We start from the raw sequence: 26398 nt of genomic DNA, 5'->3' as shown, positions 1-26398 counted from the left end.
TGCAGAACTGTGCGGCCCGCACACTGTTACAGCTCCCACGCAGACTATCAGCCAAAGCTGGACTGATTAGCCTGCATTGGCTACCAGTGCGTCAGAGAATCCTCTTCAAAGCCATGTGTATTGCCCACCAGGCTTTCTGGGATACAGGTCCTATGATCACCAGTGACCTTGTAAAACAGTATCAACCCAGCAGAAGCCTCCGATCTAGCCAAGCCTTCATGGCTATAGCTCCGAGAATAAAAAAGGCAAGGTCTGGCGGCAGGACGTTCACCCATAATGCCTCCAAGTCCTGGAATTCACTCCCTCTTCATCTCAGATCTAACCCCAACCTTTCTTTATTCCGAAAACAGCTAAAAACATTTCTATTTAACCTCCCTCAGTAAATTTAGCTAGCTACTCTGTCACGCCTTCTCTGTTGGTTCCTAGCGCTTGGACGCCCCCGGGCAGCAATCGCGCTTTTATAAATTTACCTTTCATTTCATTTCATTTCATATTCTCTATTATATTTTGTAAATGCTTTAGGAGAGCTCCAGCCCTTATTTTATGCAATAACTTTACACTGTTAGCCTAATGCGGTTAAACATAACCAACTCTTTGTAAATTAGCCATTAAATTCTACTGTGTTTCGAGCTATGTATAGTATTTATATATATATGTCTTTAGTAACTACATTTGAACAGTGGCAGCTGCTCCCGGGCAGTAGCGGTGGGCGGGGGATGAGAAGGTTAAAAAAAAAACTTTAAAAAAAAACTATTACTTACCTGTCGGCTGGTTCACCTCTATTCCTCTCCTTCTGTGAACTGAAAGCACACAGGCTCCCAGGTTCCTGTAGCCAATCGAGACGCTGCTGTTACCAGCATGACTGCAGCATCGTGATTGGTCCAGGCAGAGTGGGAGCCTGTGCATACAGCCAGGTGGAGAACATGCGAAGTGCGCTTGACTGTTTGGCCCGCCCAAGACATCCGGCCAAACTGTCATGCACACTTAAGTGCACTTACCACTCCTCTCTTGCTGACTGTGATGACTTCCAAGCCCCGCCCGCTCCAAAACCGGCTTTAGCAGAGAAAAATATAACAAAAATGACATTATGTTATTATCATTTTATTTTTCCTTTTTCGCACTGCTGAAAAGCAGTGGGGCGACACTTCTTAGCAGAGAAGCCACCTCTGCATTTGAACCATCTCCTCCTGGCACCAGGACCAGCCATGCTCCCTACTCCGTCAAGATTTTTAAAAATAATTTGCCCCTATGCCACCCAGCCGGGAATGCTGTCTACTACCCCTGCCAGGAGCTAGCTACTGTCAAGCAGTTCATCTGATGGGTGATAGCAGTTTTGAAGCGCATGCTCTCAGGCATCAGATGTCTTCATGGAAGAGGAGCCTTCAGCACTGTGGGATTTGTGGTCTGAAGTCTTAAAGAGTTAAGATGTTGGCTCGTGGATTTGTTTGCTGCGCTGGGAAATGACAGGAGTGCGCCATATATTAATAAGTACGGCGCTTTCCTGCCCTTTCCCTATCACGCAGCGCAGCAGGGTGCCTTACTGAGCTGCATGGTCATCTCATAAATACGCTCCACAGCTCTTTGTCACTTCTGGGAGTGATTCCAAAGGTGTGTTCATTACAAAAAGCTGATATTATGTAAAATAGTGCCCTGCGTTAGGGGGTTCTTTGAAGCAGCCAACAGAAGTCCACCTGGTAAAATAGCAGCACCTTCTAGCAGTTGCAGAGCAGTCAGTGCTGGTTTATTAAGAAGGGAGCTTTGTAGACCACCAATTGGCGTTCCCTTCTCAGGTTTGTGAAACATGGTTGCCTGGAGTCAGGCGCGGTGACTGATGCTTGGTTTGAAAGACCAGGTATCTGGCATGTTGTAAGGAAGATCTCTTATATTCTTTACGATAAGGGATCTTCGATCTAAATGACTAGGTATTGCTAGTGAATCTTTTAAAGCTAAAGAATACATAGAGGTAATAGAATATTTTAAAAGAATAAAAGTTACATAGCTGCAGCAGTGCTGGTTATAATATAACTCTTTGTGCCCCTGCTGAATTCTTTGTATTTTACCTTGATATTTCAACTTTTTAAGTTATATGTCATTTTAATGGATTTGCACTATCTATCTTGTGTACTGTACTACTGGAGGACTAATTTTAATTTCAACTGGATTCTTTTTAACTGTTCTTTTGATGCTGATATTTTTCGTTGAATATACTGCTGTTTGTCTGCACTTTTATGGATATGTATTTGTATCCGAATAAAGTTTATTGATTGATTGATTGATAATGGATACTTTGTTACCTTTCCACATTCTTCATCACTCACCCCCCCACCACTAGAATTTTTCGGACCCTCTTAGAGTAAAAGTCTGGAAACTAAAAGGGGACAACATTTATGGACAAGATGTCACTGCGACAGGTCATTGTCGGACTGTGACTGTGCCTTGTGTAAATTACAAACCTAATATACCTCAGTGAGCTATTAACTGCCATAAAAAAACTGCAAAACAACAATTGATGGACAGAATGTAGAACAATGTCATACATTCACCCCAGTACAGAGATCTGGGCCTAAATCCATCGTTTTTTTGCTCACCATGCCGTTCCAGTTTGAACCCAGCCATATGCAAATCAGTCTTGACCCTGTGCCTCATTGGAACAGTCCAGACCGAACTGCCAAGCCAGGTCCTCCCTGGACTGGAAACAAGCATCCTAGGACCGGTTTCTGGCATTTCAGCCGTCTTCAGCCAGGCTTGCTTGATTTTCAGTGGCATGGAGAGCAAGGGACCCACGTCTGGGCATACCCTTTCCACTCGGGGTGACAAATGCAAAACAACAATTGATGGACAGAATGTAGAACAATGTCATACATTCACCCCAGTACAGAGATCTGGGCCTAAATCCATCGTTTTTTTGCTCACCATGCCGTTCCAGTTTGAACCCAGCCATATGCAAATCAGTCTTGACCCTGTGCCTCATGGGAACAGTCCAGACCGAACTGCCAAGCCAGGTCCTCCCTGGACTGGAAACAAGCATCCTAGGACCGGTTTCTGGCATTTCAGCCGTCTTCAGCCAGGCTTGCTTGATTTTCAGTGGCATGGAGAGCAAGGGACCCACGTCTGGGCATACCCTTTCCACTCGGGGTGACAAATGCAAAACAACAATTGATGGACAGAATGTAGAACAATGTCATACATTCACCCCAGTACAGAGATCTGGGCCTAAATCCATCGTTTTTTTGCTCACCATGCCGTTCCAGTTTGAACCCAGCCATATGCAAATCAGTCTTGACCCTGTGCCTCATGGGAACAGTCCAGACCGAACTGCCAAGCCAGGTCCTCCCTGGACTGGAAGCAAGCATCCTAGGACCGGTTTCTGGCATTTCAGCCGTCTTCAGCCAGGCTTGCTTGATTTTCAGTGGCATGGAGAGCAAGGGACCCACGTCTGGGCATACCCTTTCCACTCGGGGTGACAAATGCAAAACAACAATTGGTGGACAGAATGTAGAACAATGTCATACATTCACCCCAGTACAGAGATCTGGGCCTAAATCCATCGTTTTTTTGCTCACCATGCCATTCCAGTTTGAACCCAGCCATATGCAAATCAGTCTTGACCCTGTGCCTCATGGGAACAGTCCAGACCGAACTGCCAAGCCAGGTCCTCCCTGGACTGGAAACAAGCATCCTAGGACCGGTTTCTGGCATTTCAGCCGTCTTCAGCCAGGCTTGCTTGATTTTCAGTGGCATGGAGAGCAAGGGACCCACGTCTGGGCATACCCTTTCCACTCGGGGTGACAAATGCAAAACAACAATTGATGGACAGAATGTAGAACAATGTCATACATTCACCCCAGTACAGAGATCTGGGCCTAAATCCATCGTTTTTTTGCTCACCATGCCGTTCCAGTTTGAACCCAGCCATATGCAAATCAGTCTTGACCCTGTGCCTCATGGGAACAGTCCAGACCGAACTGCCAAGCCAGGTCCTCCCTGGACTGGAAGCAAGCATCCTAGGACCGGTTTCTGGCATTTCAGCCGTCTTCAGCCAGGCTTGCTTGATTTTCAGTGGCATGGAGAGCAAGGGACCCACGTCTGGGCATACCCTTTCCACTCGGGGTGACAAATGCAAAACAACAATTGATGGACAGAATGTAGAACAATGTCATACATTCACCCCAGTACAGAGATCTGGGCCTAAATCCATCGTTTTTTTGCTCACCATGCCGTTCCAGTTTGAACCCAGCCATATGCAAATCAGTCTTGACCCTGTGCCTCATGGGAACAGTCCAGACCGAACTGCCAAGCCAGGTCCTCCCTGGACTGGAAACAAGCATCCTAGGACCGGTTTCTGGCATTTCAGCCGTCTTCAGCCAGGCTTGCTTGATTTTCAGTGGCATGGAGAGCAAGGGACCCACGTCTGGGCATACCCTTTCCACTCGGGGTGACAAATGCAAAACAACAATTGATGGACAGAATGTAGAACAATGTCATACATTCACCCCAGTACAGAGATCTGGGCCTAAATCCATCGTTTTTTTGCTCACCATGCCGTTCCAGTTTGAACCCAGCCATAGCTTGATTCCGGTCCAGGGAAGACATGGTTTGGCAGTTCGGGCTGGACTGTTCCCATGAGGCACAGGGTCAAGACTGATTTGCATATGGCCATGTCTGAACTGGGGTGGTGTAGTGGGCAAAAGAACGATGGATTTAACCCAGATCTCTTGACTGGGGGAGAATGTATGCATTGTCAGCATTCCGTCCATCATTTGTTTGTTGTAACGCTTTTCGCCCTAAGTGGGATGGGTATTCCCAGACGTGGGACCCGTGCTCACTACGCCACTGGAGTCAAGCTATCCTGGCTGATGACGGCTGATAGCCAGAAACCGGTCCTAGGATGCTTGATTCCGGTCCAGGGAAGACATGGCTTGGCAGTTCGGGCTGGACTGTTCCCATGAGGCACAGGGTCAAGACTGATTTGCATATGGCCATGTCTGAACTGGGGTGGTGTAGTGGGCAAAAGAACGATGGATTTAACCCAGATCTCTTGACTGGGGGAGAATGTATGCATTGTCAGCATTCCGTCCATCATTTGTTTGTTGTAACGCTTTTCGCCCTAAATGGGATGGGTATTCCCAGACGTGGGACCCGTGCTCACTACGCCACTGGAGTCAAGCTATCCTGGCTGATGACGGCTGATAGCCAGAAACCGGTCCTAGAATGCTTGATTCCGGTCCAGGGAAGACATGGCTTGGCAGTTCGGGCTGGACTGTTCCCATGAGGCACAGGGTCAAGACTGATTTGCATATGGCCATGTCTGAACTGGGGTGGTGTAGTGGGCAAAAGAACGATGGATTTAACCCAGATCTCTTGACTGGGGGAGAATGTATGCATTGTCAGCATTCCGTCCATCATTTGTTTGTTATAAAAAAACTGCATGCGGAAAATAGGGTACAGGTTAGAAGGTTATGTTTTTCCTCATTTTCCATTATCCTAATGTTTCTAAGAAGGGCATATTTAATAGAAATACATTCTTATTCATAAAGCCAACCTCAACCATTGTGTTAAGGTTTTAAATCCTGTCTTTGTGCCAGACCACACACTTTAAAAAAATGTTGCCTACCAGTATGGATGACATGTGACTTCTGCATCTTGTTCTTCATTGTCTCAGTAAGCTTCACTGGCTCTCCATTCACAAGCACAGCCAATTCAAACTCCCCCCCCCCCCCCGGATTTTTCACTTGTCCTTTAATGACTATACCCCTGCCCTTTGACATTGTCAAAAAAGGTTGGAGGAGGGATGGCATTAAAATTATGCCCCCCCCCGAAACAAATTCTGCGGATGCCCATGTTCAAAATCCTAGGGCCAGAGGGGAGGTTATGTGACAGCGCCAGTCAGCTAATTGAACGTTTCCAGCAGAAAACGTTTCCAGAGGCCACATGTGGAAGGAGCTGCTTTGCATTCACAAGATAAAGAAAGCAGGAGAGACCATTTTCTACCAACATAACAAACGTAGTTTTATTTTACCTGCATACAATAACTGCAACTGTACTACTGAAAACTACCACCCTTGTCAGGCAGGCCAAAGTGAGGAGTTCATAAATAGGGAGCCCTTATTTTTTCTCATAAACAAATCAAAACAGCCCTACCCTTAAAGCCTAGGAGATGGACAATTGAAAGCATGCCGGGGGGCTTGCTGACCACCAACCTAAAGCACTTTCTTGTGGTCATTCCGAGGGAAATAGTCTCATCGATATAACAATATAGAGGCGCTCCGCAAGCCAGCCACCTTCATAGGCCACACCCCCTTCCTGGGCAGGGAAAATGCTGGAGGTACATATTCCCATGCTGCATGTGAGAAGACATGTAGATAGCTCATACTGGTGCGCAAGGAGGCACACTCAGGTGCCAGGATCTTCAGTGGAAGTCTTAGAAGAACCCTCTATCATTTGGATGGTGACCGCAGGGATACATACTCCTCCGGTAGTCCCAACGGAACCGGACTTTCCTTGTCCCTCTGGGATGCATGTCTACTGAGTAACCTACAAGCTCCTGCCTCGATGCCCCAGGGTTACCTGTCATTGTAGTTGACATAGACACTGGCCCATCAGGTTGCCATTTGTGGTGGCCTAGGATAGTACTTTAGGTGGGTGTCTGCACACATTGATCCTCTAGGGGTCTCTACAAGTCTCAGTGCCCCGCAAGTACCTTTCCTTCAGGGAGTCCTGGGTATTTACTTCTTAGTTCCCAGTGGTACTTGAGTCTTTTGATACTCCAGGGGTAGTTTCAATAGGGCACCTGCTGTTTGCGTGTCCAGGGCGTATTGAACCTGTCTGTGAACCTTGATCTCAGTGTACTGAGGATATCCATGCCTCTCTGTCCCGAGCGCCACTCGCCTCTGTGTGCCGGGGCCCTTGCCCTACTAGGGCTCTAGATGGTTTCTCAGATTTCAGATGCACTGGATTATCTGTCCCCTGTATTCAATGAGGGCAGATACCCTCTGGATGGCCTATGAGTACTGCACACCCTCAGTGCCTTGAGGTACAAAGAGGTACCCGCTTGGTGATCTGGTCTCTCCACCTCTCTCGGTGACCTGGTGTAGACACCTTACTAGACGTCTAGGAGCATCTGCCCATTTAGGTGTTCCGGGGCACCTAGCCTCTGTGTGCCTGGCGAAGGTATATCGTCTTCCTGCTCTGGGGTATCTACTTTTCAGAGTACACACCCGCCCATGGCTAGATATCCCTCTGCCGCTGGGTACATGACACTCAGAGTCACCAGAAGGTACTTGCCCTTCTCGGTGCCCTGCGCAGTGGCGGCTTCTCCGCTAAGGCGGAGGAGCATCTCCCCACTGCTTTGCTGCAGTGAAAGAAAGGAATAATAAAGAGATAATAACTCAAGGTTATTATCATTTTATGTTCTCCTGCTGCAGCCAGCTTTGCGGGCAGGGCGTGGTTTCTCCGATGACAGAGGAGCAGGGAAGGAGAGGTTTGCCCATTTCAAAGTGCGCATGACTGCTTCCCCAGCCCTCTCGAGTCAGCCAAACCGTCATGCGCACTTTGCCTTTTCTCCATGCAGGCTTCATTGCAGCCCACGTGAAGAACATGCCCAGACCCCCAGACCCTGTCTGAGCTGAACGACGACGCTCAGACCAATCACAAGGCTGCATTGCAGTGTTGTGATTGGCTCGGGGGTCCTCAGCCTGGGTGCTTCCTGTTTGGAAGACCGGCCAGGACAGAAGATGGCGGGATGACGGCGGAGAGGCGCAGCAAGGGCGTAAGTTATTTCTTTTCTTTTTTAAGCCCACTTAACTCCGCCACCCCTGATCGGTGCCGGCCGCTCCTGGCCCGGCGAGTACGTTACGGTCTGCGTACGCTGGAGCACCTCCCTTTGGGTACCATTAAACACCTATTGCTTCTCGTTCCCTGGGGCCCTTGAGTGCCACGCCGGAACGTATTCCCTAGTTATTAGGAGGGTGGAAGCACAAGGCTAACTTAAAACTTAGAATAGCTCCTAGAAGCATAGCTACAAGCTGTAGGTCCTCACCCATCACATCATATCATACAGCTCTTGTTACCAACCCATGCGATCACACACCCCAATATTTGAGCTCAAACGGGAGGAATACATTTTTTGTTTTCATGTTGCGAAATCTTATATTTTAACATCAACTTTAAACGTTGGCCTGGAATTAAACTCCCTCTGCCACACGTTAAGTAATTTTTTTGCACCCCACAAGCTTATTTTACTAACCTTTTAATATAGCGCTTGTTAAAGCATTTCATATAGATACATGTTACAGGTATTACTATTACTCAGTTTAATAGTACTCAATGTGACTTCTTCCTGCTGGGATTCGAACCGGTGAGCTTCAGGTCACACTTACAAAGGTCGGCCTTTTGTTGTTAACGGTCGGGCGCCTTCTTTTAGACACAGATGTCCCATTTCAGAAAGTTTGAACAACTTCCACCCCCTCTTTTAAACATTTGCCACCTTTCTTTATTGTGCCCGAAAATAAATGACGAAATCATAAGGAAATGTTCGCCACAGGCCTAGGCCAACGTTCGCCAAGGGCTTGATGTGAAACACCACCCACATACGTATATGTTGGCCAATCTTTAGATAAACACAAAAGCGCCTTCATTTTGAGAAATGAATGCTTGGCTTGCGCTTCATGCTTTTTGCGAAGGAGAGGCCAATTTTAAGCAGGGATTTATGTCCAAAGCCCAATTACTGTTCCCAGAGTCAACCGCCTCCCAGGCATGCCCTTAAGAGGCTGGGCCTGGCCCCCACCTAGCACCTTACCGATGAACATTATCAGTGCTTTGAATGGGGCGGTACTGAGTGCCTGTACTTCTTAAATTTAGCTAGGACAACACCTGCACTTCTCAGCAGGGTCCTCAGTTATTTTCATGGGTGAGAGCTTCTCTTTAGAGAACAGGTGCTGTGGGACAGTGAGTACAAGCACCTCTCTGTTTCCAATGTGAGTATAACTCTTGGTGCTCGTGCGATCCAACGCCATGGGCTGGGTCGTGGAGCGTGGGATGGGTTTTGCGCCTCACCTGTGCCGTAGAGCATGGCCAGCATGATGGATGAGATCCACGCCGTGTCGCTGTACCCCACACCAAAGTCACGCATCAGCTCCTTGAAGTAAACACTAACCGCCTTGGGGAAGGCGTAAGAGAAGCCAGTGATGATGAAGCAGCCCAACAATACCATCCAGCCCCAGCCGCCATCCGGGGGCGGGACCACCATCGCCGCCGCGGCATTTCCTGGGTCTGTGAAGCCCATGAGAGGTGCACACAAGGCCTGGTCGGTTGCAATACAGAGAGAACCAGGCTGAAGTCTACGGTTGGTCAAGGGGTATAAAATATCACAACTTGCAGAACCAGTGTTTGATCCAACTGGAAAACCGAACGCCCCAAGAGCACACCAAGCTTCCCTTCAGGTCTAAAATGCACGGTTTAATGGATCTATCCTGGATACCGGAAACGGATGTAAACTTGCATTTCGAGGTTCCGTTTGCTGCCAATCCTGCACCTGATTGAGAGGCGCGTTTTACTTCTGCATCGTGCCTGCTTTAGGTCCCCTGTAGTTCCTCACTTTGCACTTCCTGGTCTTAAGTTGGTCCCCAGGTGTCCCGCGTGCCCATCCTGACCTTCTCTCGGACCCCTCGGGCTCTCCTGGTTCTGTTGCAAGGGTAGTCTTTGCCAGTGTTGGTGTTTAAGCCATATTCATTGAATCGATTTTCTCTTCAGGACCCTGTATGTTGAAGTTGGAGGTCCTCTCTAGTAGGGGCCAGCGGTCACTTCTTTTGTGTTCTTTCACTGCAGGCCACAGAGGCAGGTACAGCCTTCTCTCTCGTTTACAGCTCAGACACAGGTGCATTTGCTGAGACTGCATGCACAGGCTCACAGACGATAAGTAGCTTTGATGGGCGGGGGAGAGAGTACGTGAGTGAGTGAGTGTTGTGGTGGGTAGGGAGGTAGGAGGGAGGCCCCAGGATAATCCTGGAGAGCACACCGAGAAGGGATTCCCTGTCCTTTAGCCATCTGTCCATCACATTCCTCTCATCGAAAGCTTCCCCATCTGACCTGCTGTTGTTTTTCTTTCCCTTTATGTCTGCCCCTCTCTCCCTTTCACAGAGAGACAAAGAGGGAGAGATACAGAAGAAGAGGTAGAGTCCAAACTATCTAATGCCCCTCTCTTACTCTCATCCCCTCTCTCATGAATCATCTCTATTGTTGTTTGACTCTTTTTCCCACACTCTCAATTGTGTAGCCCTGCAAGGCGAAACACCTTTGATGGACAGTAACTTGTGCTCAGTTTGGTGATCAGGCAAACTGTTTCTGCCCTCTGCCCCCCTTGTTATTGTTTTGACCTGAAAACATATTTGTTTGTGGATGAAACATTTCTGCTTCACCCCATGGGCAGTAGAGGAGTGCTGACCTGATGAAGACCTGGCGGCCTCCGCTATTGAACGAAAGAGGAGGTCGCATACACGGAAACCCGATTACCTTCTTACCAGTAAGGAAGAAGTGGAGGCCTCACACTGTGAAAACCTCATTACCTTCTTACCAGTAAGAAAGAAGTGGAGGCCTCACACAGTGAAAACCTTCTTACCAGTAAGGAAGAAGTGGAGGCCTCACACAGTGAAAACCTCCTTACCTTCTTACCAGTAAGGAAGAAGTGGAGGCCTCACACAATGAAAACCTTCTTACCAGTAAGGAAGAAGTGGAGGCCTCACACAGTGAAAACCTCCTTACCTTCTTACCAGTAAGGAAGAAGTGGAGGCCTCACACAATGAAAACCTCCTTACCTTCTTACCAGTAAGAAAGAAGTGGAGGCCTCACACAGTGAAAACCTCCTTACCTTGCCAGTAAGAAAGAAGTGGAGGCCTCACAGAGTGAAAACCTCCTTACCTTCCCAGTAAGAAAGAAGTGGAGGCCTCACACAGTGAAAACCTCCTTACCTTCTTACCAGTAAGGAAGAAGTGGAGGCCTCACACAGTGAAAACCTCCTTACCTTCTTACCAGTAAGGAAGAAGTGGAGGCCTCACACAATGAAAACCTGTTTGCTGTCTTATTGTAAAAGAGAGCACGTCCTCGTACAATGCAGCACCACTTGCTTTCTCTCCAGCAGGATGTATGTTGTGGCCACTCTTGAAGACCGGATCACCTTCTCCGAAGAAAGAAAGACATCAAGACCTTACATGAGGAAGACGTATTACTCGCTTTCTTTGTAGTAGGAAAGGCATTATGGTCTTACTGGATCGCTTTTTTCTCCGGGGTATGAACGGCGTCTTGGCCTTACACAAATGCCTAACCATTTACTTCCCAGTAGGAAAGAGGTCACGGTTCACATAGTGAAGATCTAATTACATTATTTATACAAGGAAAGGGATGGAGTCCTCACCCAATGAAGACCCGAGCACCTCCTCCCCAATATGAAATACGTTGAGGACCCTCACGATGAAGACCTGAAACCTTCCCCCATAGAAAAGACGTTGAGGCTCTACACGATGTAGACCGGATAGCTTTCTCCCTTGAAGGCAAAACATAAAAAACTTTTCTTCCCAGTAGGAAAGATGAGCATGCCATGCACAACGAATTACGGATTGCTCCTCATCGGTAGGAAACTCATCGATGTCTCACATGATGAAGACCTAATCACCGTCTCTCCAGTAGGAAAAATGTTTAGGCCTCACATGAGAAAAGCTTGATCACCTTCTCCACCTGGGAAAGACATTGGGCCTCACTCGATGAAGGTGAACGAAAGGCTATGGCGTTACATGAATAAAACTAGATCACCGTCTTCCCAGTAGGAAAGACGAGGCCACACAAGATGAAGCCTGATGGTCAACTCCTTATGACAGAACTTTGTGGCTCCAAGACGATACGCCCCTTTCATCGGGTGGGTTCCCCGGAACCAGGACCTGAGTTGCACATTGGTTTTGTTCACACAGATGTCGCTTTTCATTACATCTACAGGACTTGGACAACATGACCCGCTGTCTCCTCTGAAGGTCGAAGGAACCCAAAGCCTAAGCCGCACAGAGAGCTGTATAAGAATGCTGACTTTGAAAGAGAAAGTGATAGAGAGTGCAGACAGTAGCTGGTTTAGAAAGAATGATGTCAGTGGAAACAGATATCCGGCACACGTATTTAATGCAAACTAGGAAGCATCAAAAGTAATCTATGTGTCCAGTGCTCCGCCGTCTGATCAGTTGGAGCATGTAATGCTAAATTCTATACATTTCAGCACTAACGTTTTACATTTGATGTTAATATAATAAGCGGGGTACAGTACATGTGATCAACCAGAAACTTCAGTTAGACACTAACGTGCACGACCAGACTCTTCTGGGAAGAATGCGAGAAGGGAATGAAATTATGATACAACAAGCTTTGGCAAAAGGCTTGCTTCACTAAATCTATAGTTCTCTCTGTGTAGTGCCAACTTCTAAACGAGGCTATCCTTACTTCAACAGCCAGGCTAAACGTGCAGTGTGCATCATGGGATAACAAAATGGCAGTGCATTTCAAATACATGTACATGTGTAGTAATGCTAAGTTTGCAGTATTGCTTTGAGCCGCTATTAAAACAAATTCACAAATGTTATTACAAACAGCAGGATATACAGATACATATATAATGAAAATTATGCTCTTAATGAAATCAAGAGTGGAGTGGTGGCTGGCTTTAAAAGAAAAAGTGATAAAGAGTGCAAGAGTGCAAGAGTAGCCTGATTTTTTACTAATTCCGGAGAAGACTGCATCAGGTGAATTTCCTCCTTAGGATGGAGTAGAAAAACATCTGCAATGGATTCTCCTGCGGATGTAGAATTTTCTACACAAATCACATTTTCTTTCGGGCCCAACCTCAGAATCAAGCCCTAAGTTCTGTAATGGCCCCTGAGTAAGTGATAACACAATGTGATTCGATGCCACAGGCGGAAAACCGCCCTCTGTTCGATAGGTGGCCTAGACAGCTTTAGCTTGAACGTAAACTCAAAAATAGCCTAACCAATTTTTCTTTTTAAATCAGACTTTCTTTCAAATGGGGCGTCAGCTCTATATTAGCATATATACAGTTGATTATACATATTACATAAGTTGACTGACAGTGGGACCCTTGTTTTAATCCAGTAGCCTAGCCAGTGTAGGTTGGAAAGGGATAACAAAGGCGAACAAAGCCAACAGGTTTGCGGTTCTACGGCATGCTGCTCAGACATGCACATGCCATACAAAGACCAAACCTATTGCACTAAAATGCAGATAAAAGCATCTGAAAGATGGATGCTGCAGAAACAATGGTTACTTTAGCGCTGACAAAAGCATCTGAAATGTGGATACTACAGAAAACAAAACAATTGTTTTTAGGTCTCACTTAAAGACATGCATACATCGCAAGCGTTGTCTGTCGCGAGACATATTATTATCGTACAGTGGGCTCAGAACCTGCCCATTGCTTACCATTGGTTGGCTATATTGTCCTTTGCTGGCTTCTTATTCATTATCTTGGGATTTCATTCATTTTCTTTGGTTTGTCCGTCCCATGGATAATGCACTCATTACCTCCTCGTCCGGTCTTCCCGTCCCATTCCTTACCAGTGAGCAGCTAGTCTGCTCCCCAGAACCCTATACCTAGCAGAACGTTTTTAGCACTTCCCCCAATATGGCGCCACCAATCAGGCGAGCATATAGGGGGAAGTGCGTCACACAAACTTCCTGTTCATTTTTTTCTGCCTTCGCAGTCTCTTTGCTTAGCAGGACGTGGGTGGTCGTGGTGCAGTAAGTTTATCGTTTTTTTCTTGTTGCCGGCGGCCTGCTGTAGCGGCTGCCTTCTTCTGTGTTTCATTGCGTGTGGTGACTCTGTGCGTGCTTTTCCGCGGCTCGCACTAGCGGCCGTCTGCTCCTATTTTTTCATCGCATGTGGTGTACGGCATGCTGTAGCGGCCGCTCACCTGTTTTTTGTCCCGTTTGCGCCCTGCTTTAGCGGGCGCGGGTGTTCTTGGGTTCCCTGCGGCGCGGAGCGTCCTTCTGGGTTCCCCACCTCGTTAAGAGGTTTCCGGCGGCCGGGGATCTCCTTTATGCTTCCGCCTCTCAGTCAGTTTCGCGAGAGGTTGGGGGCCTCGGGAATTCCTTCCCTTTAAAAGGGTGTTTTTTTCTGTGGGTCCTCGACCTTTTGCTGGCTCCAGTCCGCCCTCCTTCTCGGGGTCGTGGTTTTAGCTATTGCCGTGCCTTTGGTCCTGCGGCTCGAGGTGCTTCGCAGCCCTTTCGAGGCCGGGGAGCCCCTGGAGGTGCCAAGCCCCGTGCCCCTGCCGGTGGTGCTGCCCCCGCCCCTTCCTCTGCACAATGACTGTCTGCCTTTTCCAGTTGGGGGTCGCCTGCATTTTTTCCTGTCCCAGTGGTTGTCGGTTCCGGATGCCTGGGCGGTGAAGACTGTGTCTGAGGGCTACCGGATCGAGTTCTCTTCCCCCCCCCCCCCCCGTCTTCCAGGTGACACCCCTTCCCCGTCATCCTCTCCATCGGGAGGCTTTGTTGGACGGTGTGCGCCGTCTGTTGGACAAGGCGGCTATAGTGGAGTTTTCTCCTCTGGAGCGGGGCCAGGGCTGTTATTCGATCCTCTTCCTGGTTTCCAAGAAGGATACGCTGGATCTGCGCCCTGTATTGGATCTCAAGCGTGTCAATCTCTCCATCCCCCGTCGCACGTTCAAGATGGTGACTTTGTTGTCCATCCTGCTTCTGGTGCTTCCCGGGAACTTTTTGACTTCCCTGGACTTGATGGATGCTTACCTACACGTCCCTATCCATCCTGCTGATCAGAAGTATCTCCGCTTTGCTGTTGGCTCCCGGCACTTCCAGTTCCGGGTGCTTCCTTTCGGCCTTTCATCGGCGCCAAGGGTTTTCACGAAGCTCTTGGCCTCTCTGGTGGGTATTCTCCATTCCAGGGGTGTTCAGGTTTTTCCCTATCTTGACAATTGGTTGACTGTCTCTCCTTCTTTTTCTCAGGCTCTGTCGGATGTGGACCTGGTGTGCCATCTTCTAGGGTCCTTTGGGTTCCTCATCAACCACCGGAAGACCTCCCTAGTGCCCTCCCAGTCTCTGAAGTTCCTCGGGGCTCTGTTCCGCATGGATCTGGGGTTGGTGTTCCTTTCCAAGGAGCATCAGTTGACTTTGTTTAGTCACCTTTCTTGGGTTCTGTCCCGTTCCCAGGTGTCTGCCCGGCTCTGGTTGCGGAGTCAGGGGGAGATGGCTTCCACTCTACATCTCCTTCCTTGGGCCCGGTTGCATTTGTATCCCCTCCTGCATCATGTTCTGGCCCACTGGGACCCTGCCTCTCTGGACTACGAGACTCTTATTCCTGTCACCCCGGAGATTCGGGCTGCCCTCCAATGGTGGTTGTCCCCTCAGTCTCTTTCCCGGGGCTTCGACCTGCTTCCTCCTCAGGCTGTGGTTGTTCTGTCGACGGATGCTAGTGCCATGGGTTGGGGGGCGGTCTTGGGTCCGTCCAAGGTGCAGGGTCGGTGGTCCCTGTTCGAGTCTCGCCAGTCATCGAACTGGAAGGAGTTGAGGGCAGTTTGGTTGGCTCTACTATGGTTTGCTCCGCTTCTTATGGGTCGTGCTGTCTCGGTGCAGACCGACAACCAGGTTGTTCGGGCTCATGTCAATCACCAAGGGGGCATGTGCCGGTCTCTGTTTCTCCTCTCCAGGATGATCGGTCTTTGGGCCGAGCGTAATCTGTTGTCTCTGACGGCGGTGTATCTCCCGGGGACGGAAAATGGGCCTGTGGACTCTCTGTGCAGGGTGTTCCCTTCCTCTGGGACGATGTGTCTGTCTCCTCTTCTGTTTCAGCAGATTGTCCTCCGGTTAGGCCTTCCCTGGCTGGATCTGTTTGCCTCGGTGGAGTCAGCCCTTCTTCCTTATTTTTGCAGCCTGGTTCCTTCTCACCTTGCCTGGGCGGTCGACGCCTTCACGGTTCCTTGGTCCCTGGATCTTCTGTTTGCCTTCCTGCCTTTTTCTTTGATCCCCCGGGTCCTCCGGAAGCTTCGGTTGGATTGGGCAGAGATTCTTCTGGTGGTGCCGGAGTGGCCCCGGCGGCCTTCGTTTCCCCTTCTGTTGTCCTTGTCGGTTTGCCCCCATTGGCAGTTTCCTCTATGGCCGTCCCCCCTGCGGACTCCTTTCCTCTGGGTGTCCTCTCTGTGTCACCTCCGGCTGGGGGTCTGGCACTTGAAAGGTTGAATTTGTTGGTACAGGGTTGTTATGATGGAGTGGCCCTGAGTATCCAGTTGTTGAGGCGTCCTTCCACCTTACGGTCTTACGACCGTCATTGGAATAACTTTTCCTCTTGGTGCCTTGGGAAGGGTTTGTTGTCATCCTCCTGTGTGGCTGCTCGGGTTCTGGACTTCTTGCGTGATGGCTTTGTCTTGGGTCTTGCTGTTTCGACGCTCCGTGCGCAGTGGGCTGCCATTCTTGCTTTCCGGGATTCTGAGTTGTCCTCTATCTCCCCCTTGGTGGCCTGCCTTCTGCGGAGTTTTCTGATTCAGCGTCCTTTTTCTCGCTCTCCCGTCCCGGCCTGGGATCTTCCCCTTGTTCTGCAGGCCTTGACTGGGCCCCCCTTTGAGCCTCTGCTTTCGGTGGACCTTAAGTTCCTTACGGCTAAGGTTGTGTTTTTGGTGGCCGTTTCTTCTGGTAGGAGGGTTGGTGAGATTAGTGCTTTGACGGCCTCTCCCCCTTTTTTACGTTTCTGCTTGGACAAAGTGATTCTACGTCCTTGTCAGTTTTTTCTTCCCAAAGTGTTGTCTGATTTCCACTGTCAGGAGGATATCGTCCTCCCTGTTTTTTTTCCGACCCCTCTTCCCCGGAGGAGGTGGTTCTGCATACTTTGGAAGTCTTGCGGGCTCTCCGCATCTATTTGGATCGCTCCAGTGCCTTTCGTAAGGTCGACTCTTTATTTGTTACCTACGGGACCTCGGGTAAGGGGCTTCGTCCCTCCCTGTCCACCTTGTCCCGTTGGGTGAAATGTGCTGTGATTTCTGCCTATGAGTCAGCTCACTGTCCCCTCCCTTCTTCGGTGCAGGGTCGTTCTATCAGAGGTGTCTCCTCATCTTGGGCCTTGTTCAAGGGTGCCTCCTTGCGTGACATTTGCAATGCTGCCACTTGGGCCTCTCCTCATACGTTTGTGTCCCACTACCGTCTTCAGTTGGCTGCATTTGGTTATCATGTTCTGTCTGCTGTACATGATGCTTGAGTTGTACTGCATTCATTTGATTAAATGGACCTGTTTTTGCACGGATTTCTGGTCTTTCTTTCTTGCAATCACCGTGTGCTTTGGTATGGGCTCACTGGTAAGGAATGGGACGGGAAGACAGGACGAGGAGGTAATGCCCGGTTACTCACCGGTAATATTCATTACTCCGAGTCCTGGTCTTCCCGTCCCATTCCTGAGCCCTTCCCTCCCTCCCGGTGTTTTTTCTTGGAGGTGATTGTTTTTCTTTCTGGGTTTTCTTTGGTATTCTCAGGAAGTTTGTGTGACTAACTTCCCCCTATATGCTCGCCTGATTGGTGGCGCCATATTTAGGGAAGTGCTAAAAACGTTCTGCTAGGTATAGGGTTCTGGGGAGCAGACTAGCTGCTCACTGGTAAGGAATGGGACGGGAAGACCAGGACTCGGAGTAATGAATATTACCGGTGTGTAACCGGGCATTACTTTTGTCCTGCCACTGCTTGCTTTCCAAGCACTATTTTTTTGTTTTTCTTTAAGCACTCCATGAGAGTGCCGGTGTTTCCTCTCCATGTTCCTCTGTTCGGATTGTGTGCTTCTTCCTGCCAGCTCCACATTGCTCTCTTGCCAGTTCGCTTTTCTCCAACCTGCACTCTTTGTGTTGCTTCCGCCCCCACGTAGTTTCACACGCTTTTTTCTTTTTACTAACAGATCAAACTCAGATCTAAGGGTGTAGCCAGAAAATTACTTTGCGACTTTGAAATGAATGTTTGAATGGCACAAAGCAAGGGAAGTAAGTAACCCGACTGTTCCCTACAAGAGCTCTACTTTCTCTTCCTTCCAGACATCTATCTATTTATCCTTACACCCTTTCATCCACCTGCTGATTTCACTATTTCACCTTTATGTTCTTACATCCATTCATTTTTTTCATGCATAATTCAAGCTTTTCCCATTCCATCAATTCATTCACTGTGACATCCACTGATCCATCCATCCATCAATTCACTCTGCCATCCATTCACCCTGTCATCCATCCATCCACTATGACATCTATCCTTTCACTCATTCTTCCACTCTGCCACCCAATTTCTCTCCCTTTAACCCCACTCATCCATCCATCCATCCACCCTTTACCATCCTTTCACATGTCCATTAATTCACCTATCCATAAATTCACCCATCCATCTACTACACCAGGGATACTCACAAACTTTCTCTCGGGGGCCAAATTTACAGTGTGGTTTGTGGCTGAGGGCCGCACCGGTGGAGGCGGGGTCAGAGGGGGAGGGGCGGGGCTAATGCAAAAAAAAAATTGTGACCATGAGGTTGAACACAGGTCCCTGCAGCAGTCGCCTTCGTCCACTGAGCCACCAGACCCGGCATACACACATCTCTCTCTCTCTCCCTCTCCCCCTCCCTACCCTCTCCCTTCCCCTCCCTCCCCCTCTCCCTACCTCTCTCCACCTCCCTCTCCCTCCCTCTCCCTCTCTCCCCTTCCCTCTCCCTCCCTCCCCCTCCCTCTCTCCCTCTGTCTCTCTCCCTGTCTTTCTCCCTGTCTCTCTCCCTGTCTCTCTCCCTGTCTCCCTCCCTCCGTCGCCCTCCCTCCGTCGCCCTCCTCTCTCTGTCTCCCTCCTCCCTCTGTCTCCCTCCTCCCTCTCTGTCTCCCTCCTCCCTCTCTGTCTCCCTCCTCCCTCTCTGTCTCCCTCCTCCCTCTCTGTCCCCCTCTGTTGCCCTCCCTCTGTTGCCCTCCCCTCCCTCTGTTGCCCTCCCTCTGTCGCCCTCCCTCTGTCGCCCTCCCTCTGTCGCCCTCCCTCTGTCGCCTCCTCCCTCTGTCTCCCTCCCTCTCCCTCCATCTACCGTCCTCCATCTCCCTCCGTCTCCCTCACTCCCTCTATCTCCCTCCCTCCCTCCATCTTCCTCCCTCCCTCCCTCTCCCTCCCTTCCTCCCTCTCCCTCCCTTCCTCCCTCTCCCTCCCTTCCTCCCTCTCCCTCCCTCTCCCTCCCTCTCTCTCCCTCCCTCCCTCTGTCTCCCTCCCTCTGTCTCCCTCCATCTCCCTCCCTTTGTCTCTCTCCCTCTGTCTCCCTCTCCCTCCATCTCCCTCCCTCTCCCTCCCTGTCTCTCTCCCTCCCTGTCTCTCTCCCTCCCTCTCCCTCCATCTCCCGTCCTCCATCTCCCTCCGTCTCCCTCACTCCCTCCATCTCCCTCCCTCCCTCCATCTTCCTCCCTCCCTCCCTCTCCCTCCCTTCCTCCATCTCCCTCCCTCTCTCTCTCTCCCTCCCTCCCTCTGTCTCCCTCCCTCTGTCTCCCTCCATCTCCCTCCCTTTGTCTCTCTCCCTCTGTCTCCCTCTCCCTCCATCTCCCTCTCCCTCCATCTCCCTCTCTCCGTCTCTCTCCCTCCCTGTCTCTCTCCCTCCCTGTCTCTCTCCCTCCCTCTCCCTCCATCTCCCGTCCTCCATCTCCCTCCGTCTCCCTCACTCCCTCTATCTCCCTCCCTCCCTCCATCTTCCTCCCTCCCTCCCTCTCCCCCCTTCCTCCATCTCCCTCCATCTCCCTCCCTCTGTCTCCCTCCCTCCCTCTGTCTCCCTCCCTCTGTCTCCCTCCATCTCCCTCCCTTTGTCTCTCTCCCTCTGTCTCCCTCGCCCTCCATCTCCCTCCCTCCGTCTCTCTCCCTCCCTGTCTCTCTCCCTCCCTGTCTCTCTCCCTCCCTCTCCCTCCATCTCCCGTCCTCCATCTCCCTCCGTCTCCCTCACTCCCTATATCTCCCTCCCTCCCTCCATCTTCCTCCCTCCCTCCCTCTCCCTCCCTCCCTCTCCCTCTCCCTCCCTCCCTTCCTCCATCTCCCTCCCTCTCTCTCCCTCCCTCCCTCTGTCTCCCTCCCTCCCTCTGTCTCCCTCCCTCCCTCTGTCTCCCTCCCTCCCTCTGTCTCCCTCCCTCTGTCTCCCTCCATCTCCCTCCCTTTGTCTCTCTCCCTCTGTCTCCCTCTCCCTCTGTCTCCCTCTCCCTCCATCTCCCTCCCTCCGTCTCTCTCCCTCCCTGTCTCTCCCTCCCTCCATCTCCCGTCCTCCATCTCCCTCCATCTCCCTCACTCCCTCTATCTCCCTCCATCTTCCTCCCTCCCTCCCTCTCCCTCCCTCCCTCTGTCTCCCTCCGTCTGTCTCCCTCCATCTCCCTCCCTTTTGTCTCTCTCCCTCTGTCTCCCTCTCCCTCCATCTCCCTCCCTCCGTCTCTCTCCCTCCCTCTTCCTCCATCTCCTTCCATCTCTCTCTGTCTCCCTCCCTCCCTCCCTCTGTCTCCCTCCCTCCGTCTCCCTCCCTCCCTCTGTCTCCCTCTCCCTCCCTCTGTCTCCCTCTCCCTCCCTCCGTCTCCCTCTCCCTCCCTCCGTCTCCCTCCCAAAGAAAGAAGGGGGTCTGGGAGTTATTGGACCTCAGTTTATAATAAATGTGAGATAACGTGTGCCTTGGTGCTTTCACTGTATCCGGGCAGACTCAAAATGGTGTCTGCATAAAGCAGACGATGTGAACGTGAAATCGAGCGCAGTTAACGGCGGCGTGTTCCAGGGTGACCAAGGGCGGTACACTTATAACATCCTGGGCTCCTAACTACACTATCCTTTCACCTGCTATCCACTTATCCATTCACTCATCATTCTTCCTCCCATTCATGCATCTAATCAACCATTCATCCACCTACTCATCCCCCATTCCTTTCACCCTTCCTTGTATTCAATACTCCTTCCTTCCCTTTATTCAATACTCCTTCCTTCCCTTTTCTATTTACCCATGTTTTGTGTTTCCTTGCACACGGTTCTTCTATTGACAACTGTATTCCTTCATAGTGTTATTTATGAGATTTGGTCTGCTGAGTTGTAGACAGAAGAGGCCCATAAAGAGCCCCACCCCCGCTTTAGCTGCCAAAGCAGGGGGTTCACCACACCCCATGCACAGATCGGTAACTTAAAAAAAAAAACACGTACTTTTTCAGGTGTGGAGCAACTGCCTGCAAAATGACGTGGACAGTCGCTTCAAAGGCTTTTTTTTTTAAAATTCTTTAGCCATGTTTCGAGGATGGTGAGTAGCTGTCCTAAAACCCACTAGCAAAGTAGACCCCAAAAGGTGATACTTAATAGACTTTTTCAATGCTTGTTTCTTTTTTAGATGCTTTTGCCAGCGCTTGCTCTTCAATGCTACATGGCCGCTCCCCAGATGGTTTCAAATGAAAATTAGTCCCAAATGCATTCCAGTGGAAAGGGATGGACACATCCAAACAGCCATTCAAAAAAAGCTGAGACGAAAATGTGATTGACAATGTCTCAATGGCTGTTAGTGCCAGTGCAAATTAAGCCAATGGCTGAAGGAGTCAGACTCAAAGTGCCTCAAAGTACAAACATAAAACAGTAAGTTCTCGATTAAGGGCGCTAGCTCAATATATGTAAATCATAAAAATCAAAAATGAATGCGTCTATCCTGGGCGGAGTTCCGCTACGCAGAACTCTGCGAAGTGACCAAAAAACTCTTCTACGTGGAGTTCTGCAAACGGCAGAGTGCATTAGGTCACACTGTTTGCACTGATTTTTAGCACTGGGTGTTTGTACCGCGCTGTAAAATCAGCATGAAAGGCACCACTCATAGCGCAAGAGGATGCTGCTTCTTTCTGCCGCTTGAGTAGATGTTTTACTCGAGCTGTAGCTTCCTCAATGCAAACGGAAGGTTTCTCCACGCGAGTGGTAGCATTCATCCGCGACTGCCCGCTTTAAAAAATCTCGCGGGAGGTGGTCTGGAGTAAGATTTTCTTTGCTCGCGCTTGCCAACTTAACGTTGGCGAGCGTCAGTGAGGAAAAATCTCCACTCCACTGAGTTTTTCGGAACTCCGGACGCTACGCAAAGCACGTATTGGGAAAAATTCTGTAAACTCCGTGAGCAGAGCGGAATTTCACGCCCAGGCCTAGCCATAATAGAGTGTTACACAAAAATCATTTTGTTTGTTTATTTGATGCCATCACTGGTACAGTACAGATAAATAGCCTTTATTAACATTACGAAATTGTTTTGCTTTTAATTAAGGATCTTAGCTGACCATAATATACATATGTTCGAGTCTCACGCATTCCAGGAATTCAAAGGATCTGGATCGCTGCCTATCACCCTAGGACACATGGTTAAGTGAGTGTGCTAATCAGATTTTCTCTAATTGATAAGAGCCATTCTAAGGAAAGCAAAGTGGATTAGCCGACCCATCTGTCCGGTTTTATTTACATATGTAGCAGTGCAGTGAATGCATGTTTTAATACATTGTCATTCTGTATCTCAGAGGCGAGGACTGGGGAATCCTTTGCAAATGTTTCTGCCCTGATTAGTGTTTCCAAATCTGATGTATGCTTCTGTGTTCCTATACATGTGATCTGTCGTGATTTGTTGCTGTTCTTTTGTTGCATTCCGGTTTCTGGATGCTCCCTTTGTGCATGCAAGCTTGAGGAGGGAGCTTGATCAATCTCACCCTCGCTGGATTGATCTCTGCTGGAGAGTCTGAGAATCAACGTTGATTACAAGGGCCTCAGAGGGGATGCGATATTTATCACATCCTAAAAAATCCGACACTCCAGAGTTCGCTATTTATTGGGTGCGATAAATATCACCTATTACGAGCTAAGCCATTCAAACAGGGACATAACATGCACATTTGCATCAAAATATGCATGTCTGGGACTGTCCATGTTTTTTGCACAAGTAAATATTGGGTACTTTGACCTGCCAATATGTACCAGGAGAAAACTGCGGAAGCGCGGACTTTAGAACACCCACTAATTACTATGTGCTGTAAACTGCACAATGTATTAATTTGCTTCTTGCACAAACAGTGGTTGGCACATGGATTGCAATTTTCCGGCCTAGTTGTAATCTGGGCCATAGATTTAATTAAGACTATCTTAAACTTAAAGTCGTTACTCCTGTCTCCGTATTGTCCGCCCAACTCCAGCTTGCCTGTTTCTCTCTTGTCTGGCATCTCACCTCCATGGAACCCACTTTCTTGTGTTCCTTCAAGGCTCCTGTTATCCCATGTGACAGAGTCCAATGTCTTCTCAAGAGGCCCCCCCCCCTTTTCTGGAGCCCCTCCCCCGGCTTTAAGTGGGCTGGGTCCTTCCAGGTTGCAGACCCAGTTAAATTAAAAACAGACATTAAAAAGGGTCCCTGTGGGGCCCTATATTCATGTCCTTAACTCTAAGCGATTTCTGAACAATGAATGTAAAAACCGTTAAAGTAATCAAGCAATTTAGTTCCTGTTTAAATTTCTCATGTTTTATTTAGTCTTGAATTCCCTAAGCCTGTTGTGTTTCTGTATTTATTTTTCGTGTAGCATATTGCTCTTTGATATTTCTTATTTTGAACTAAGTAACATCCATGTGTTTAGAACGGGCTACCTTTGAGTGCTCTGAAACTAAGACTAATACAGTGCGAGTTTCTCACAGTGCTAGTCAGTGGGTCAGAGGGGCGCTCAGACTACAGGCTCATCCCATCCTTGGCCTCTCTGCAGAGCGCACAGAGCAATGGTCACATACTCTAGTTTCAATTCTGTGCTAATGTGTGTGAAGGAGGCAAGCAGTTGTCAAAATATTGACAAGGTGAAAGTATAAGAAAATGCAGTGCTTACAGGTGAGTGGGTGCGTTGTGTGTTCGGGGTGGTGAAGTGAAGGAGATGTGAGGACATGCATTCAGGAGAGAGTGAAGCGGGTGTTGAAAAGGAAGATGAGGTGTAAGATATGCAGCTGGGGGAAATGTAGAGAGAAAAAGGACATACTTGTCTAACACAGAGTTAACATAAAGTGAGCAAATGAGGCACATTGAAGACCACTATCCATTCCACAGACCCCAGCATTGTTTGATTCGCTGTCTCACAATTTCAGAATTTCAACTTAGTATTAATTATTTACAACATCATTGTTGTTACTCATGTACCTTAAACAGCTAACAACCATTAACAAAGCCAACAGTTCTAGCCAGTTTTAGGTGAATGTCGTGTTTTATAATAAATCGGAATGTAATAACAGAAATCTGAGAGGCACCAACATACAGTCAGGGTGGCAGAGTATGGGAATCTCAGAGATGTAATTTACATGTGAAGGCCACACCCTAAATTACACAGGTCACGCCCCTTCTAGAGACCCTCCACGTTTTTTCCATCCCAATATAATTGCCTTCAAGTTAATACTCTTTGCTCAGCCCAGTTACTGCGCCGCACTGCGCAGCGCGTGTCCACCCGCCCCTGGAGCTCCGCTGTTCTTATATTGCCAGAATCCGATACCTCCACCCCCGGGGCCCCCTTCACGCTTCTCTCCTAGAAACCAAAATGTACACAGAAGGTGGAGGTGAGGGTAGGCCAAAGATAAAGGGCTTCACGCGACACCAAGGTACCACACCGCCACCTACAGGGCAGAGGCTGTTACTTGCGTTCCACCCGACACAGCAGGGACCGGCTCACTAAACTGCGCAGGCGCGGTCAGTATCCTTGCACACTCAAGGTTGCCAGATTGGGCTATTTCCCGGACAATTGGGCTACTTTTTTCCAAGTTGTGCGGGAAAAACCCATGCCTGGCGGGGGGCTACTTTTTGGGCTGGTTTTGAGACGTTGTGCGGGAAATACTGGCCTGGGGCGGGCGCCCACGCTCACCAGACGATCGCACATTCACAAAGCACTTAAAGCACAGCAGCACTCTATTAAAAAGCAATCATTCGTTCGCACCTGCGCGTTGCACAGCAGCATCATTCATTTTTGCATGCCTCTCTGGCCCTCTGCCGGCCCTTGCCTAAACTGTCTTCGCGCCGCGCGGCGGCGCGGTCAATCAAAGTTAGCCCCGCCCAGCGCCGCGGCCCAGCCCCAGCCAGCCCAGGTCAGGCCAGCAGTCAGAGCAAGAAGCATTATACCCCAGTGATTGAAGCCGACCCACCCCCCTACTAGGCCCCCCCTACCGAGGCAGCAGGTAGCATAGCAACTCAAACTTGAACAACGATTCCAAGCCGGGCAACGCAACAGTCATTGGTCAATGTTGCAGGTGCCAATGCCATTGGCTAAGTAGTTGACTTGACTACTATTGTTACAACTTACATTGTTGCTGGTGCTGCCTGTTGCCGGGCCTGTCACGTGCAAAACACCACCAACTTAACTTGTCTGAGTGTTGCTTGTGTTCTTCTGCATAGCAGCACAGTGCACACACTCTACGGACGTGACGTCAGCCCCCCCCCCACCACGGCAGCGCAGGCTAAGCTGCAGGCACCACCTAACTTTACATACCCGTCCCCTCGACCCCTCGTGGTGTCCGTGGCAAATAATTGGCCAATGTGGGGGGTCTCCAGGGCCGTCATGTTGTAGCGCGCGAAAACGCTACCAATGACGGCCCTGGGAATTAATTTTAGGTCAGCCCTCGCGGTTGATATAATGCGGGGGCCCGGCTGACGTGAACTGAGCACGGTCTTTTCGGCGGCGGCGATCTGCATTGCATGCCATTGATGCTGATTGACTGCTGTTGATGATGAACTTCACTGTGACTTGACTCACTTAGCTGAGCTCGAGATTACGCGTAGACTGAGCTGACTCTCTCTCGACTCTGACTCTGACTCTGACCCAGTCACCCCCCAACAGCACTACTTACTGTGCCGCAGTAGCGGTGTGCGCGCAGGGCCGCAGGCTGCAGCCCGCAGCCCGCAGGCCAGGCGATAAAGACGTGAGAGAGTGAGAGTGAGACTGAGGAGGAGAGAGAAGTCACAGGAGACGAGCAACTAACGTCGCGACGACGTCAACGACCCGACCCGACTCCGAGAGCACTGCACTCATCATCATCATCAGCAGGCCCAGCCGCCCAGGCCCCAGGCCCAGGCCCAGCCCCAGCCGCCCGGGCCCAGGTCCAGGCCCAGGCCCCAGCCCCAGGCCCACCTCGCTCCAGCTCAGCCTCCAGCCCCAGTCACTTCACTACTCCAGCCCAGCTCAGCCCCAGTCACTCCAGCTGCCCCCCCCCCCAGTCACTGAGTCCAGCCCCAGTCACTCAGAGTCCAGCCAGCCCCGCCAGCGGCCAGGCCCAGTCACTGCCACCGTGCCTGCCCTGGTGCCAGCCTGCCAGCCAGCAGCGACGCGTACGCGTTAGTGTCCACTAGTCTGCCAGCCACCCACGACCACCACCGCGTGACTCA

At 49.9% G+C, this 26398-nt stretch overlaps 1 protein-coding gene across 1 annotated transcript in view; it reads right to left on the bottom strand.

Moving 5' to 3' along the window:
* SLC16A8 (solute carrier family 16 member 8) overlaps window positions 1-9434 on the bottom strand; it is a 46346-nt gene extending 36912 nt beyond the window's left edge. Inside the window, exon 1 of the mRNA XM_085601320.1 lies at window positions 9055-9434. Coding sequence (XP_085457446.1) covers window positions 9055-9283 — 229 coding nt within the window. The 5' untranslated portion in view covers window positions 9284-9434. The remainder of the gene's footprint in view (window positions 1-9054) is intronic.
* Between the last annotated feature and the right edge of the window lie 16964 nt (window positions 9435-26398).

Source organism: Triturus cristatus, chromosome 4_2 (genome assembly GCF_964204655.1).
Source record: "Triturus cristatus chromosome 4_2, aTriCri1.1, whole genome shotgun sequence".
NCBI classification, from domain to species: domain Eukaryota; kingdom Metazoa; phylum Chordata; class Amphibia; order Caudata; family Salamandridae; genus Triturus; species Triturus cristatus.
The sequence above is the reverse complement of the archived record's forward strand: the minus strand, read 5'-3'. Positions and strand labels throughout refer to the sequence as shown.